General features: G+C 40.8%; 1 protein-coding gene across 1 annotated transcript; it reads right to left on the bottom strand.

Moving 5' to 3' along the window:
* Positions 1–7418: 7418 nt before the first annotated feature.
* Positions 7419–10277, bottom strand: tbxta (T-box transcription factor Ta). The gene is made up of 8 exons (XM_063899808.1): positions 10090–10277; positions 9519–9783; positions 9016–9150; positions 8858–8919; positions 8623–8684; positions 8330–8503; positions 8059–8182; positions 7419–7677 (listed from the first exon to the last, which is right to left on the bottom strand). Exons 1-8 carry the CDS (start codon positions 10275–10277, stop codon positions 7419–7421), a joined length of 1269 nt encoding a protein of 422 aa, XP_063755878.1.
* Between the last annotated feature and the right edge of the window lie 8117 nt (positions 10278–18394).

The raw sequence follows: 18394 nt of genomic DNA, 5'->3' as shown, positions 1-18394 counted from the left end.
TTGACCCATGCTAGTGTTAGGAGCAGTGGGCTGCCATATGTACGGTGCCCGGGGAGCAGGGTAGAGAACGACGCCTCGCTCAGGGACACCTCGGTAGCACCTGGTCTTTCGGGGACTTGAACCGGTGACCTTCCAGTTCCCAGGCCAAGTAGTATATTACTAATAATATGAGTGTAGCCTTTATCCAAAAGCTGTAGGGAAATGGGAAGTTTAAAGTTGATGATGCAGTATCCTAATGTTCTTTGGTTGGATTAACAAATGAAATATCAACACAAAGTCTTTCCTACTTCCTTACTGGTTGTAGGATCTGCAGGCACATTTCACACAGCTTCCTCTGGAGACTTTAAATACTTTATACAACCTTTACTATATACGCTGCAGTATGTCATGACTCGTGTCTACAGGATGTTTACAATGTGAGGATGTGGTGACTGAAAGTAAAACGTGAGGATCGTTCCTATCAGTCTCCCCAGAATTAAATTGGGACAAGTTTGCATCATTCAGACTTTTAGCTTCAGTGATTTCCTCCTTTTGAAAGCCTTCCCTGTCTGACTGACATGCCGTCTGAACCCTGAGGATAACCAGCACGCTGCCACCGATGAGCAGAGCCACGCTTTCTCACTGGGCTCACACTGGATATCATGCTGCTCTGCTAAATGTACCTTCAGTGAGGACCAGTTTGCTAACAAGTCTTTCCTGCTGGTGTGACTGTGCTCGGGTAACGGTCCTGTCAGGGCGGTGAGAGGCTGTCACCATCACTGTGGCGACTGCAGGAAACATACATTAGCTTATGCCGGCTAGCAACTCCTCCTAATGTGTGAAATTGCTCGTGTAGTTCAAAAACACTCCTCAGACAACTGTCGCAAGAGTGTTTTCTGAGTGGACAAAGTAAAGGAAATATAAAGATTCAGGTCAGTTTTGTGGCTCAAAATTTCCTGTACTCTTCATACTAATCAGACGGGGTCCCTCTGGACTTCAGTATGAATTGGAATCGAAAATATCTTGGATTTTGATCTTGCAGCATACAATATAAGAGTTGAATTATAGTCCAAGAAATATGTGATATCCCCTGAAGCTCCAAAGAAAACCAATGTCTCGTTTTGTTTTGTGTGATTGCTTTTGTGAAGTGTTGTTGTGTTTTGACCTTCAAGGCCACCGTACACCTGTATCTTAACCGTACGGAACCAGCTAATATTCTGAAGATATGACCTCTAGTTGGAGTTTGTTCCCAGAAATCCAACTTTTTAATTGGCCTGGATCTGGCCTCTGCAGAATGACAATAGGAGTTGAATCTTAATTATTTATGATCCACTACGCTCCTAAACTCTGGAACACCCTGCCAGGGAACATCAGGGAGGCCAACTCAGTGGACATTTGTAAACGGCAGGTAAAGACACATCTTTTCAAACTAGCTTTTTATTAGCGACAGCTCCCTTTAAATGGAGCTTTTAGTATCTATTATTTACTTTTTGGTATAAAATGTTATATAGTTTTATTTATTTCAAAGATTTTAACTTATATTATTTAACACTTTTATTAACGACATTTCCTTTTAAGTTGCTCTTTTAATCTTTTGTCATTCTAATTATTTTATAGTGTATACATTCTTTTAAATCTGTTTTATGGGTTTTTATATTTTGTTGTATGGATTCATTTTGTGGGATCATTATGTATTTTATTATTTTTATTATCACACATTTTACCTCCTTGTGACTTAAATGTGCTCTATAAATAAAGCGTTATTATTATTTAAGTAAATGTTAACTGAATGCTGAAAAACTTTGACATTTTGGCAGCAAACGATGCAAATTCATGCACGTTAGAGGTCTTTGCAGCCACCTATCTTACCCTGGATCTATAAGCTGGAGGCAGAAAGGCCATGTGTTGCATTAGCTTAGCAAGCTAAAAACAAATGCTATAGATTCAGGATCGTTTGGGACTCAAAATTCACCAGAACTGGCTGGAAATGTATCTGATGTATGTCAAAAATGTCCCAGTTTGGGATAAATAAAGTACTTCTGAGTACTTCTGAAAGAAGACCTTTAGGGAACCTTTGAAAACCAGAGTGGCATCGGAGGGGAAGCCAGAGGCCTGATGGGATGCTTCTGTGTGACGGTGCGTTCAGGGGGCACTGAGGAGGCAGAGTCTGCTCAGCTGACAGCAATGTCTCACCCAGGTACCAGAATTTCTTCATTAACGAAGACACACAGACATCACAGGGTCGGGGTTGGGGTTTCTTGGGAGGCGGTCTGCAAACACTCCCCCCCCTCCCCCCTCTCCATCATCCTCCAGCGCTGACTCGCTGTTCCAGAGTTGAAACTTGTTTTTTTGGCAGCGGCTCATCGTAAATCAATGTGACTCACCGTCATGATGGTGGTGTTTGCGGAGGCCTTCTGTCTTCTTCCATCGGGATGAGTGTGGCTAATTCCTGGAAGAGGAGGAGGACGGGACGTGAGGACAGAGATGAGACACTGGCATCATCCGTCAGATTTAGATTTTCACTTGTTGCTCTCACTTACTCAGTGGCGTGTTGGGGGCCTTTGTAGGTTAAAAATAAAACAAATACAAAGTCGAGGGAAGGGGGTTTGATTACGAGAAATAACTCTGAATTTCCAGGATTTGGTCGTAGATTTACTTAGAATAGAACCGTTAAGGACATTTACATTCTGCATTTGACCCATCCTAGTGTTGGGAGCAGTGGGCTGCCATATGTACGGCGTATGGGGAGCGGTGTAGGGAACGGTGCCTTGCTCAGGGACACCTCGGTATCACTTGGTCCTTCAGGGACTTGACACCGGTGACCTTCCGGACGCGGTTAAACCATCGGTGCAAAGTGAAGGAAGTGGATCCTTGTTTTTTTTGTTGTTGCATGCACTACATTTCTGATGTTTTTCCTCAGGATATAAGCGGTCTATAATACATAAATACATACCCAGGGAAGTGGAGTGATATTCACCCAGAATTTAAGATTAAATCGGTTAATTAAGGAGACAAAAATGCGGGATATTCTCAGATATTAAAGTGGTAATATCACAAGAAAAGAAATCACAAATAACGAGAAGAAATTGATGATATAGCCGTGCAATAATTAAATAAGAATTCACTGATATAGCATCACCTGATTAGCAATGGGAAGCAATGTAGTTTCCTGACAATAATAAACACAGTTGTACTTTTCTATTAGTTTCTCGTTAATTTGGGACTTTTAGGTCATTGTTTGCCATTATTTTTCCTCCTTTGTAAAAACACATTTATTTGTTGACCCAGAATGACCCTTATACCCCTCATAGTAAACATATTACTATCATTTCTCTATTCTTTAGAATTATTACTCAATTCTGTGTGTGACTACTGTCCCTTAAACTGATGGAAAGTTTTGGTGTGTTTAACATACACCCCCCTCTGCCACATCCAACCCTGATTACTACAGCCCAAACCCAACATCTGCATCTGTTGTTTGGATACCTCCACCCCTCCACACCTGGGTGCTGGACACACTCTGTAAGGCGTATTTGATACACACACTTCCAGGGGCGGAGAGCAGGGCGGTGTGCAAAGGCAAACTCCAATTGTCAATTAGTGAAGACCAACACAGGCTGCAGGCTGCGGTGTACCGAGCACCGAGCCATGATGGAGAACAAAAGGCCTCAGTGGACACACACACACACACACACACACACACACACACACACACACACACACACACACACACACACACACACACACACACACACAAAGTGAGAGGGCTCTGGGGCTCAGCAGGATCTGTTTATCGCTCCAGACTGAGCAAAGACCATCAGCAAACATCCTGCCCACTAAGCCTGGACTTCTGCTCATAAACAGGTACTCTTACACACACACACACACACACACACACACACACACACACACACACACACACACACACACACACACACACACACACTGGAGATGAAACACGAGGGCACAGAAACTCTGTGTTTGTTGGCTTTTCTTGTTCATTGATAATAAAGTCATTAAACTCCCAACTCTATGTCTCGTCTCAATCCATTCTAGATGTATATTTCTTAGAACTGCAATTAATGATATTATTTAGTTTACCAAAGAGACCCTGATAAACTCAACCTACCAGCACAAGCAGAGAGACAAGGTCAGGGATAAACTGTGGAAACATTGCAGTATTTAGCCCCTGAAGACCCAGGTAACTACTTAGCTAGATGGTGGAGAAAACCAGACTAATGAGCCTCTCGCAGATTTCTTATTTCCACACTTTTCAGGCCAAACATCTGAACGATATTTTGAAGTTGCCGAATGGCTAGAGCGACCTCCACCTCAACCAACGTTAAACAGGTCCACTTCACCACCGAATAACACGCTAATTTCTTACCTCCTTTGGCGTTTTATCACTAGTTTGCGTAGAATTAGAAGTGTTCAAATGGTCAGGTGACTAAATGAAAGCTGACCTGTAGAAAACCAAACCCAACCCCACATTTACTCAGCTACCTTCTGAATTTATGTCCATATCTTATTTTACTTGTACTTATTTCCACCACAATCTTCAATGTTCTTTTCTAAGCATAACCAGGCAGGTTTTCCTGAACTGTTTCTGAGTTTATACGCCTTTTCATGATGTCCCGCTGCATTGAAGTGCTGCCTAGACACCGATGCACCTTTAACAGTAAGAATAACAATTACAAACACACTTAAGGACATTTCTGAACACCTTTATCTCGAAAATGGTCGTCCGTTTCTCCTCTGACGGTGGACACAAAGACAGCTACTGTATTTTAAGCTAACGTAGATGAATTCCTACATTTTGTAGAGGCAGTAAAGTGGAGTTATTTTTCCTCCTGAGGGACCTTTGCTCTGCTCGCTCGGCCCCGCCAGCTGCGGGTCACATTGCTGCTTCATTACTGTTTGCTCGTGGCCCCGTGACCCTCCCGCCTTCATTTGCACCTCGGTGAGGAACCGCTCCATCACAGCCGAGGGCCGGGGCTCTGCCTGAAAACACATCGCACCACTGACGTCATGAGGGCCAAACCCCCTCCCTCCACTGTGAGCCAAGCCAGGAAATACCTTTACTGTAAAATATACTTTTTGTCTTTTGAGCTCGGCGCTGGGAACGATGGTTTCTACTGAGTTTTTACTTATTTATGAAAATAATTTCACACATTCACATTTTCCTACTTGTTTGTCTTTTCTTCAAGCTTGCTATATGTAGTTTAATATCATACTACTTCTACTGGTATCAATAATAATGCAACAAATAATAATAACAATACAAAGTACACATTTAAAAATAATGCATACAATTAAATAAATATTAATAATAATGAAAATAAAATAAATGATACAAATGAGACATTTAAAAAAATAAATCAAATAATAATTTAAACAATAAAAATACAAATAAATAATAATAGTACAAATTACACATTTTGTAAAAATCCAAAACAAAACAAATAATCTAAAATAATAATGCATATTATTTTTAATGTATCTGATATAACTTATCTCCTTTTAAACTGTAATTCTATAAAGTGATAGTTCTGTTGTCTTCTATGATACCAAATATATAATTGTTTATTGTGAGTTTCAGCTATAATATTCACCTTTTTACTAACTGGTATAAAGTTAAGGATAATAATAGCGTTACCTGATTTGAGTTGTTGAGTTTGACTTTATAAAATATAGAATTATTTATGACAGCTCGGGTTGTGCAGATAAATACTCTGAGAGGAGTGTGTGTCTATACGTGCATTTTAGGACCACAAAACGTCCTCTTTTGCTAACGTTCACACCTGACTTTATTATATTCCTCCCCCAGGTGTTATGAGTTTTGGGCCTGTTTTCAGTACCTCGGTCTTTCCTCACATGCAGATCTGAATGTGTCGGCCGTGCGTCGCACCATAACGCAGATTGTAACAAAAGGGTGCCAGAGCCGGAGAGGGACCCCGATGGAGCGGACGATTCCCCGTCATCTCGTCGATTCAATTACATGTCAGAGAAACCGCATTCACTTAGCGGGGCCGTGAGGAGGCCGGTATTTAAAGAAAACTCATAATGCTGGGGGGGGGGGGGGCTAAAGTTTGATTATTGATTGATGTACGAGGGTCACACCCCCACTCTAAACCTGAGGCGGCAAAATGAGAAAATATATTACTGATGTTTTTCTACTTGATTAAAACCCACGGTGGCCCCTCTTTGACCTTAAAGGGGCCCCGTTATGCTTTTGGGGTTTACCTTTTCCTGTAGTGTGTTTTAAATCGGTCTGCTAAAGGCTAAAATCCCAAAGTTCCGGAAAACATGGTGACATCACGACAGAACACTTGCCCTTCCATTGGCTAGCGCTCCAACACATTGTACGTGATAGGCTAAGGGGCGGGACATCTCTAAGCAGGTTGATAAATCACAACAGAGTCGGCCAGCTAACCAATCAGAGCAGACTGGGCTCTGGTTTCAGACAGAGGGTGAAAAGAGGTGCTGCATGTCCTCTTTAAAAATGACGGGACTTTAAGTTATCCCTCGTGATATTTTATGCTTCATATGTTTGTTTAAAGTAAATAAAACAACACAAATGCTGATTAAATCCCTCTTATTTCCCCCTTTAGCTATACATCTTATTCAAAATGTAAGAAAATGGCATAAACTATAACTGAAAACACTCCGGGAGTCATTTCTCGTGTGCAAAACACAAAAGACAAAATCAAGTTTTTTTTGAGAAAACAAACACTTTAATTTATTATTAAATGACATAAATAAAACTCACAGTGAGTCCAAATACAAATAGATAGTTATGTACACTCGTTTGTGCAGGGGGGTGGGGGGAGGGAGGAGGTGAAGAAGGCACTTTCGGTCTTTTTTTTAAACAGTTGTTGCAATGAGTAAATATGGAAAACACTGGGCGTTAATTTATCTATTTACACACATATACACATTATGTTAGCAGAACCAGGGGTGCTTTTTATCTCGACTCATATATTTAAGAGTAAAAACATGACGGCTTAATATTTCCTGATGTTTCTAAACTGGAAGGAGATTTTTTGACAGTGGATACTGTCTCGAATGTGGATATTTCCCCTGCTTTGTCTCATATTAAAGAGAGTATCTTTGGTTTTTGCACTGACCAAAGAAGATATTTAAAGGCATCCTTGGATTTTGAGAAAGTAGCGTGGAAAATGTTCAATATTTTATGGTATTTTCATAGATTAATATTAAAGGAAATGATTGCGAGTTGCAGCCAATATGGAGATGATCGTCTTTGCACATTGTTCAGTATGAATTCCTCTTAACTTTACACCTTTTCTTTACATTAGAGGCACTGGAATGACTTTTTAAACTTCTGCACACGCAGGAACAGACTCCTGCAGGTCTCGTCACATTTCCTCTTCTGCAGGATGTGTGTCTTTAGTCTCCAAGCTGCTTCAGATGTTTCCAGCTCAGTAGCTCTGAGCCACCGGCGCCCAGGAGGCGGTGAGCCGGGCGATGGAGCTCTCGAACTGCGCCTCCCCGACGCCCACCTCGCTCAGGTTGGGGTCGTACATGGAGGAGGGCGAGGAGACGGGCAGCGAGGAGGTCAGGCCGGTGTAGGAGGAGCCCCTAAGGAACTGGGAGGTCAGACCCCCGGGGATGGAGCCCGAGGCAGAGCCCGACGGGGCGAGGGTGGTGCCGGCGACCGACCACAGGCTGGGGTACTGACTGTGGGACGAGAGGGAGAAGAGGGGGTTATTATTATGTTGGTACTTCTTATCATCCACTCAAAAACTGAGGGGTTAAAGATAGCGAGGCCGTCCCTGCCCATCATTTACCCAGAAATGAACCCTACATTTGGTTCCAAGAAACATTTTTGGTATCATCTTAATAATCTCATAAATAACAAGACTCTCTATACAGCAATGGGACACTGGGGTTATGGAAAATCCTGGACGACATCGACTCAAATTTACTTACAAACAAAACGATAAAACTACAAAAATCTTTTTTGAGTTTTTAATCCAATGATCTTCAACTTAGATCCAATTTAGAGCAAGACTTTCTACACTTCTTTTCAAATGCATGGTTAAAATGAGAGATGCATACCTGGAGTTTGAGGTGGAGTTGGAGCTGTGGGACAGTGTTCCCATGCCGGAGGAGTTTGGGATCTGCAGAGCGGACCAGCTGTCATGAGAGGGCAGAGACCCGGCAGTGTTGTCCATGTAGTTATCTGGAGAAAAGAGGAACAGAATCACAAGTTAAGCCAAATTCTCACATTTATTTTGAATCCTTGAGTGATAAATGTGAGGGTTTCAGGGGATGGTTGCGCAGAAATGTGCAATAAATATTATAATCAAGGTGTGAGTGGGGGTCTTACTTGAGCTGGAGGTGCGGTGGGGGTAGTGGGTGGGGTACGGGGCCGCTCTGTGGCTCCTGAGGCTGGAGTACCGTTCGCAGTACGAGCCGGAGGAGTGACCCGCCGAGCTGCTGAACTGAGGAGGGCTGCTGCTGGGGCAGATGGGGCTCTGACCGGGGAGGAACCATCCTCCAACTGTGGGAATGAAGAATAAATGAAGTCATTTAACACATCAAAGTTCTCTGTGTGGTAGTATACTTTTAATGTATGTACGGTTATGGCATTTTAGAAGAACAGGAATAAAGGAAACTCACGCTGAGAGTAACCAGACTGTTGGTTGTCTGCACTGTGATCGGAGATGTCTTTGTGGTCACTCCTGCAATCAAAGACAAAAGAAATGATAAACTTTTCCACACAGAACTACAGAAAAAAGCAGACCAAAATAATCAAAAATGTCGAATTAAATAACATGAAATAATTTATAGAATAGGTAGGTAATGGTTGGAAAGTTTGTTCCAGAAAATCTAAGGAATAATTTGAGGTCTTTACCTTTCTTTGGCATCCAAGAAGGCTTTGGCGAAGGGGTTGTGCTTTATCTTCAGAGCTGTAATCTGTAGAGCGGACATGAGTTAGCATTTTAATCTAAATCGAAGATGAATCAAAGAAAGGTTTTATTTAGAGTGTTTTTTTAGTTTCTTCATGCATACCTCTTCATTCTGGTAAGCAGTGACTGCAATGAACTGTGTTTCGGGGAAGGACTGACTGCTGATCATCTTCTGGATGCCTCCGACCTTCACGATGTGTATCCTCGGCTCGTATTTATGCAGAGAATTCAACATGATCTGTGGAAAACAACAATAAATGTGATTATTTATCATAATAATAAAAAGCAGGATGAATATTTTAAAGAGACACTGCAGTATTTCTATCAGATGAGGTGAAGGTGGCAAAAAAAGGAAAAAATGAGAGCCTTTTTTAAGTTATCCAAATGATTTTGTCATGTTTTCAACACATTTCCTTGAATGAGTGGTAGGATTTTAGAAATATTTATTATGTTTAAGGTCATTTTAAAGCTTTGAATATCAAATTACCTCCTCACATCAATATATTCCTGATTTTTGTGTTTATTTATCCAGAAAAACCTAACTTGGCACAGCTGGAATATTACCTGAAGTGCTTTTGACATCACTATAATTATTAATGTTCTCACCTGTCCGCCACCGTTGAGTTTGTTGGAGAGTTTCACTTTGCTGAAGGAGACTGGCGCTTTCATCCAGTGCGCTCCGAAGTTGGGTGAGTCCGGGTGGATGTACACGCAGCTGGGGCTCTGGGGCTCCGGTTTGCCGCCGGGAACCCACTCCCCGTTCACATATTTCCACCGGTTGTTATCCGCGGCCACGAAGTCCAGCAGCACTGAGTACATGGCGTTGGGGTCCAGGCCGCTGACACTGGCTCTGAGCACCGGGAACATCCTCCTGGAAAAACAACAAGGAGACATTTGTAAGCATGTGTGTGGGAGTTTACATTTTTACGCACGTGATTTTAATTTAGTTCTGTTTTAACCAAGGCCTCTAAGGCCTCAGGAGCTTTTGAAAGAGCACTATACGACATGCAAGCTTGTGTGATAAAAATAAACCCCGATTTTTACATTTAAGAACATTTCTACGAACTAATGTATTGTCCTTAAACTGAAAACACCGTGCGTAAAATGCGAGAAAGGTGCGCCAAAACGCCACCACTGCTGCTGCTTCTCCAAAGGATTTATTTATTTTCGGACCTACCTTCCAGTTTTGGTGACAATCATCTCGTTGGTCAACTCTTTGAACTTGTTCCATAAGTCAGCATCATCCAGGCTCAGTTTAATATCCCTCTCCGACGCGTCTCCCTTCTCGCTGCCCTTCTGGAACTCGCTCTCCACGGCGCTGAGGAGATGCTCCAGGCGCTGGTCAGTTGTGTTGGTTGAAGTCATATTTCCAAGCAGAAAGAAAAATCCCAAGATGTTTTGAAAGTGTTTTCAGAGGGCTCAGTGACTCTGACAGAGAGAAAGGCCCGAGAGATACTGCTTTCCAAAATCCTGAGGCCTCATCCTTTAAGGGCCCCCAGGGACCTCATGGGGATGTGGGGCGTGGCCTGTGCGCAGACATCGTCTCTCTGACCGGGTTCAAACACCTCCCACTGGCCCAGACCATACTGAACCTCCCTCTACAGTATATATTAAATATTTGGGGAGCTGTTTCACTTTTCTCTCAAACATCTCCATTAAAAAAACCTTCATTTTTACAGTTTTTATATATTTGTATTATTTTATTTTGAAGGACTTTAGTCTTGGAGTGATTTCAGGGACTTAAAGTGTAATTCCTACAAATCTGCTGCTGTTTTGATGCCTTAACACATTCAAAGCTCTGCGTTCAGACAAAAGAAGGGAAGCGAGGCCATGGAGCCGTGCCTTTGAACTCAGTTGTATATTTGCAAATAGTGCTAATCTTTTGTTGTCTCAAATCCACATGGGATAGGGCTTGTGTTTACTGAGTGTGGGCCATTAGGGCAGACTCTGTGTTCCTGTTGTGGCAAAGTGTGGACGGCCCACAAGTGATGCCTGGATTTGCATAATGGGCCTGCAGGACTCCCTTTGCAGCGCTCTGATATTTCATATTTCTGCCGGTTGGAGGCTGAGTGCTCGGCAGAGAGGATTTAAATAGAGATCTGAGGAGAATAAAGCATGTGGAAAAGTCTCTCTGTTTGATATCAATCACCGGTAGAATCTGGACAGAAGTCTTTGAACTTTACTTTTCAAATTGAGTTCCACCAAGTTTTGCTTTGTCTTTGTAGGGACTTGTGGAGGAGACTAAGTAGTGAGGATGGAACTTAAGCGGCTTCTTCTTCTAACTTTTGTTTCTTCTCCAACAGATGTTAGAAGAAGCTGTAGTTCTATTCTTATTAGGATGAAGAGCAAAGTTATCTCTTCTTTTAAAGGTAACAAACACATAACAGCGAAGAGATACCCCTGTGTAAATCATAATAAGAACATGAACATTTACATTCAAGGATTATCCAGACAACATGAGTTATGTAACACAAAACAAAACTACTGAGGTTTTACTTTCCACTCAACACTGTTTACTTATAAAGCATCTTTTATAAAAGCATGTAGACCCAAAGAAAACATTTAGCAAGACTAAAACGTACGACAATAAAACAACAGTATGAAATGAAATAAGCAGCAGGGATATTACATGATGTAAACCCAATTATCAAAGCTTAAACACTAAGACTTTCACTTGGAAATGAATTCATAAGTGCAGTCAAATAAGACTTTAGCTCAAGGTCGTAAGTGCATGTTTACATTTACATGTTTTAAACGTGTGCATGTCTTTTATTTTGAAAGTCTATTAGCTTCTTATTGACAAGGGCTCCTTTGGCGAATACGTGCAGATGAGACTAGTTTGGTTCTTGTGTTATTTTTCCAGAGGACAGTTCACAGTTCATGTTTTAGCTCTTGCTCTGCACGGTTCTGTGATGAGTGTCTTTATATTTTCAGTTTCCTGTGGTTGTTCTGTGAGTTCCTGCAGCATCTCTTCTCTTCAAACCTGTTGAATGTTTAGCCTCATCCTCCCTGTCTGTGTGTTTCCAGTCGTTGTCTTCTATCCAATCAGAGTTTCCTCTTTATTTCACCTGCTCCCTGCAGCTGCACCTTGTGGTTACCTGCTTCTGCATTTATACCGTCTGTTCTCTGACTTCTTCTTCAGTTTGTTTGTGTAATGAAGACAAATTACTCCTCATTTGAATTCTCTGGGCTCTTCTTCTTCTTCTTCTTTGTTGCTGAATCCATTTGGGTCCATTTGTCCGCCTCAAATGTAAAACCTTATTTATCTATTCCCATTTTTTGCTTCTTTTTACGTCAACTAAACTTCAACTCAAAGGAAAATGTTCTCACTTCTTTTCTTATATTTGACACCCATCATTTCTTCTCTCAAAGATGTGTAAAACAGTTGTGATTAAAAGGCTGCTTCTGCTTGAATGCATTTAATATCCAGTAATATAATATATACATCTTTCTGTCAGTAGAACTTTTATTGCTTATGTGTCTGCATGTTTCATTTCACAGTGAAAACTATACTATATTTACCTCCAAATGTTCCTTTTCTTGCTGCTATTTTTTAACGTGCTTGTGCAATAAAACATATTCCAAAATTGGGATCAATAAAGCACATCTAAATGTATCTGATATTTAGCGTAATTATCAGAGGTTTATGTAGTTATTCATCCCTCAGAGGGGACATATTCATTGGCATGTGAAGAAACAGAACCGATAATAACAAAAACACTTTGTTGGTGTTTTCGCACATTACACAGTGACAGGAGGAAATACAGATTGCAGATGCAGGGGGAGCTGTAAAACAAACCAAAAGAAAAAGACTCTCATTGTCTCGTCGATCCTGAGGAGGTTTTCAGAGCTGTCTCTTCCCATCGTGGACTTGGAATTGAGCTCGAGCTCCGGAGCGCGACTCCACTTTACTGCTTCACTTCCTCCACCTCCACCGAGCCGTAAAGTGAAGGGCTCTCTCACACCTTTCTGTGTGTGTGTGTGTGTGTGTGTGTGTGTGCGTGTGTGTGTGTGTGTGTGTGTGTGTGTGTGTGTGTGTGTGTGTGTGTGTGTGTGTGTGTGTGTGTGTGTGTGTGTGTGTGGCATAACCCCCGCTGATGACCCGTCGACTCAAAGACAGAGGCTGAGAGGGATCAAGGCCCCGAGTTAAGGATGGCAAGTCCCAAATAAGGACAGACCAGAGTCCAGAGAAAGGAAAGTCCCAAGTCAATTCACGAGTCAAGACCAGGAAGTCCCAAATAAAGACAGGCCTGAGTCGAGTCAAAAGTATAGACCTTAATCAAGTCGTAAGTCAAGAAAATCCCAAGTCATGACCAGAAAGTCCAGTCAAAAAATCCTGGGTTGAGTCCCAAGTCCCAAACTTTGAGTTCCAAGTCCTTAACAAGTCTTTATTCGCCCCCCGGTGCCGTCTGTTTGAACAGAAAGGATCTGGAAACCTAAATGGTTTTGATTTTGATTCAAGTCTAAAGTCCTGAGATGTGTGACTGCAGTCTCCACCAGGACGCTGCTTCATAACTCTGAAAGATATAATTCACTCTGCATGTCAGTTTGATGAATCAGGGATGAGTCTTCTGTCTCTGCAGCAACAACACACACTCAGGATGAAACCAGCAGTGTGTGTGTGTGTGTGTGTGTGTGTGTGTGTGTGTGTGTGTGTGTGTGTGTGTGTGTGTGTGTGTGTGTGTGTGTGTGTGTGTGTGTGTGTGTGTGTGTGTGTGTGTGTGTGTGTGTTGTCAGGTGTGGTCTGCAGAGTTATTAAAGCGAATAACATCCTCAGAGTTCGACGATCAAATCTATTTCATATTTGTTTTAAAATAGCTTTTAATATGTGTTAGTTTTGCACAACGTAATCCCTTTTATTTAATACAGTTTAAAACATGGGACATTTTTCTTTAAAAACACTTTTTAAAATCACCCTAACCTGTAAGGATATTAAAAGTCTAAATTAAGCTAAATATCTTTTTTAATTCATTAGGATGCGGATAAATAATAATAATAATGAATGTTCACTTTCATTTCTTGATTATTTCTGTAACTTTTTATTAATTAATAAATGCTTTTATTTATTTATTTTTGGGGATTTTATTGTGGTTTTTTTTACATTTTATTACATTTTTTAAAAGACATTTTCTTGTGATTTAAAGGCATTTATCAGATCATTTGTTCTTTAATTATTTTTGTTTTTTTGGCAGCTTCTGTCCTCCATTTTATCAGAAGGAGAGTCAAATTTATGAAGAAATAAGTTATAAATAACCACAGACATAAACAGATATGACACCAACAGAGGAGATGATTTGATCTGAATTGTGGCCCAATCTGAGTTTACACGATGAGCGAATGTCTGCCCTGAAATATGAAGTTAAACTAAAAAGCCAGCACCGGTTTTCCCACATCTTTCTCCTCCTTGTTCAGTTCTCCTCGGAGCGCCGAGGGTTAACCGTCCAAAGCTCTCCGGCATCGGCACACACACACCTAGGTGAGAAATATTGCAGAGGCCTGGTGCTTCACAAAGGGACAGTTATAACGATGCATATTTTCCAGAGGACTTCTCCGGGCTAAATAGGTAAACACAAGTAGGCGGATGAGTCAGCCCTGGGAAAGAAAAAACACACACACACACACACACACACACACACACACACACACACACACACACACACACACACACACACGTGTTTTTTTTAACGATTTATGACATAAGCTGGTTACTGGACAAAACAACACAAAAACACAAGCTGCACGTTTACTGATAAAGACCAAAAACTACAGGTTTTCGAGGTGTAAACAGCCTAAAGTCATACGAAAACATCCAATAATGTGTGTGATGATAAAGATAACACAGCTCATACATGTATTATACGTGTATATATTGTAATATTTGGTATATGTCAAAGAAACAATATTCTATAGATGCTTATTTAAAGTTTTGTGGGTCTTGTTTTACCTTAGTCAGCTGTAACGTGACAAGTGGGAATTTTACCACCCAGATCCTTAAAGGTTGTTTTCAAAATGATTTTTCTCCTCTTCAATCAGCACAAATCTCCTCTTCAGTAGCTCTCACACACACCAATCCTAACACACTCAATCTTTATCAGAGGGCTTTGTTCACAGAGCATTCACAACCTCATTTATAGCGCATTTTATTTTGAAAAACCTGCAGAAAATGTGTTTTTTAATGGCTTTGACGTGGGAAATAAAGAGGTATTCAAAATCTCTTCTGCAAAAACATTTGGCTCTAACACGAGAACAAAATTAAACAAGATTTTAAACCATTATTCAGATTTCTGCTCTGGAAATGAGCAAATTAGCACATACTTAACAAGAAACGGAAAGACCTCGTTTAATTTATTTTACCTGGAGCAATTAAAGAAAGACAGTAAAAGCCAGAGAAACAACCACCAGCCATCACTTCCTCACATCTCTCTCAGGAAAACACACACACACACACACACACACACACACACACACACACACACACACACACACACACACGCCCTCCCTGATGTGGATTGAGCCCTGAGCTTCGTCTGTCACTTTTGCATTTCCACTTCAAGTTCAGGAAATCTAAACTTTCCTCTTCTAATCACCCGTCCCTTTGAAAGGGATAAAAAGAATTAGTGGGGACAGTAATTGCCCCCCCCCCCCCCCCACCCCACCACCACCCCCCCACAGTGGTCTTCAGGACCTTTAACATGTTAATGACTCAGATCGACAGAGGAGACGGACTGCTGGGGAAGTAGAAACAGTGTAAATCTGAAGCCATGCGATGCTGGTTTTAATGCAGAAGGTTTGCCACATGTCCGGAGTGTAGATCCAGCTTTAAAGCATTGACATAATTATCAGACAATTCAATATTAAAACTCTCTCAATAAGGCAGATACAAACCGTCTGCCCTTCGTCGAAACTCCTCTCCTCAGCGATGATATTGTTGATTGCAATCCAAATCTATTTCTAAAATGTCCGATTGGAAATAAATGATCAAATGTATTAAAACTTTGGACTATGCAGGATTTAAACATATATTAGTGATACTAAAACCAGTTCAATTCCACGATTGCTGATAACAATTCAATTCAATTGTGCAAAAATACAATAAAAGGTCTTTATTTCTTCTTGTTTGCAAAGAAAAGACCCATTTCTGTCGACCCCCTTACTCTTTGAGTTGGTAAATCATCCTGATGAAGAACTACAATCAAAGACAACATGAACAGCTGGTAAAAGGACAAGTGACAATTGCTCTCTGTGTATAAAAGCAATCTGCATTCCAATAATTTAGAGGTGATAATAAAGAACGCAAGACACAGAAAGTAAACGTATAATTCGCTTTTCTTAAAAAGATCTTATGTACTTTTACTTGTTCCATCAGAAGGAGAGTCAAATATATTGGCCAAATATGGTGACACGTACATGGAATTGTGTGTGTGCGTGTGTGTGTGTGTGTGTGTGTGTGTGTGTGTGTGTGTGTGTGTGTGTGTGTGTGTGTGTGTGTGTGTGTGTGTGTGTGTGTGTGTGTGTGTGTGTGTGTGTGTGTGTGTGTGTGTGGAGAGGAGAGTGAATGATGGACAAAACATTAAACATTTAATGGATTTTCTTTTGAATCGTTTCAACAGCCTGATGAAAACACAGACAGACATTGGAGATAGATTCTCTCTGATGTGTTATTTAAATGTAACATACCTAAATGTTCAATGCCTTCTTTGTGTCTTCGCATGATGACAGAAGAAGTGTCTCCCATGAATTCAAAACAGTGAAAAGAGTAGATTTTGTTTGTAGGAGTGTTTGTTTGGGATCACACGTGTTGTTTAGTGAGTCACTGATACCATTTCATATCTGCTTATTTTGTCCCCACACAAACAGTAACACACCAATATCATACTGTCACATAATACTATATAATATCAGAGATACATCCTCTCCCTCCTCTCCCTCTCCCCCTCTTCCTCCTATTCCTCTCCACAGTGATCAGTGCTGCCTGATGTAAGTATGAGCAGCTGAGGTCAGCAGACACTAGTGTGTGAGAAAACACAGTTAAACCTCCGCAGTGCAGCCCCCAGCTGTGTGCACACACACACACACACACACACACACACACACACACACACACACACACACACACACACACACACACACACACACACACACAGATCCACCGTTCGGCCGCAGAGGGATCGTCTTCCCCTCTTCCATCAGTAAATATTAGCAGAAATGAATCATGACTTTAGGGCGGATCAGTCTGACTCTCCGCTCAGGGAGGAATCATATTTTATGTTATTGTTTTTTATTAAAACCACTACTTCACACACTTTTAAAACGTGCTGTGGCTTTAATGCAAATTGTACAATCGCCACAGCATCGTTTTTGCCAATGAAAATCTTGAGTCTAAGGCTCTACTTTAATAATACAGTACAGATATGACATGTTATATATCTGTATCATTATATATTAGATAACATCATATCCTCAAAACCTAAAATTCATTACAAAAACTAACATAATTAAGGTGCAATGCAGGTTAAAAAAGTTTTAATACATACACAATATAATTAGTAAATAAACACTGTGCATTAAAATAAATGCTGTGGTAATATATACATATTTGGAATAAGCAGGTTTTTATATTTTAGTGTCCTAAGATTACATTTGAGTACTTCATGCTTTTTTCTAACCTATTTATTTCTTCATTTTAATTTTTTTGTTTATTGTTTCTTTTATTTCCTTAATTTTATTTGTATTTCTTTTCTTTTATTGTATTTTATTTCTTTTGTAGTTTATTTTTTTTAATCTGATTTCAAATGTATTAGAAATGCCCTGAAAAAAAACCTGCTGCTACTGTAACAAACTATCTGACCTAAGAATCTATTTTTCTAGTCCCACCTCTAGCGGGAAGGTAAATGGTAAGGGGCAGTGTGGGGGAGGAGGGGGGAGATCAAAAGGAGTGATAGGGTCTCCACTGACAAACAGAGAGTGTTAAAGGATTACTGCAGCGGGATCAGTGTTGACAGAGTCGGTGTGATCATCACCTCTTCCTCTGCGACACTTCCTCTCTCTATAAATGCACAATTAAAATGAGACGTTCACACAGCGTCGCCTCACTCTGCATATTCACCTGCTTCATCCCCAGCTGTAATATGGAGGGAATAACAACACCTTTATATGCAGAAAACTGGGAATAAACTGCTAAAAAGACAAAGAAAGTACCTATAATTACACTTAGCGGGGTAGAAGTTTGAGGAACTTGAAACTGACTCGAGTGTTTTCATGTTCTGCCACTTTATACTTCTTCTCCACTGCATCTGACAGGAGAGTAATGTGCTTTTTGCTGCCTTTATTCAACACTTGTAGTGACTTCATGCATATCAACATGAGGTGTTTATGTTTAGGACACATACATGTAAAAAACAATAGGACCGTGTGCACAGAGATCTGGAAATAAACGGCTAAAAAAGTTAACAGACAACAAAGTGCTTTTACTACAGGTGCCA

The sequence above is a fragment of the Eleginops maclovinus genome, chromosome 13 (genome assembly GCF_036324505.1).
Source record: "Eleginops maclovinus isolate JMC-PN-2008 ecotype Puerto Natales chromosome 13, JC_Emac_rtc_rv5, whole genome shotgun sequence".
NCBI classification, from domain to species: Eukaryota; Metazoa; Chordata; class Actinopteri; order Perciformes; family Eleginopidae; genus Eleginops; species Eleginops maclovinus.
The sequence above is the reverse complement of the archived record's forward strand: the minus strand, read 5'-3'. Positions and strand labels throughout refer to the sequence as shown.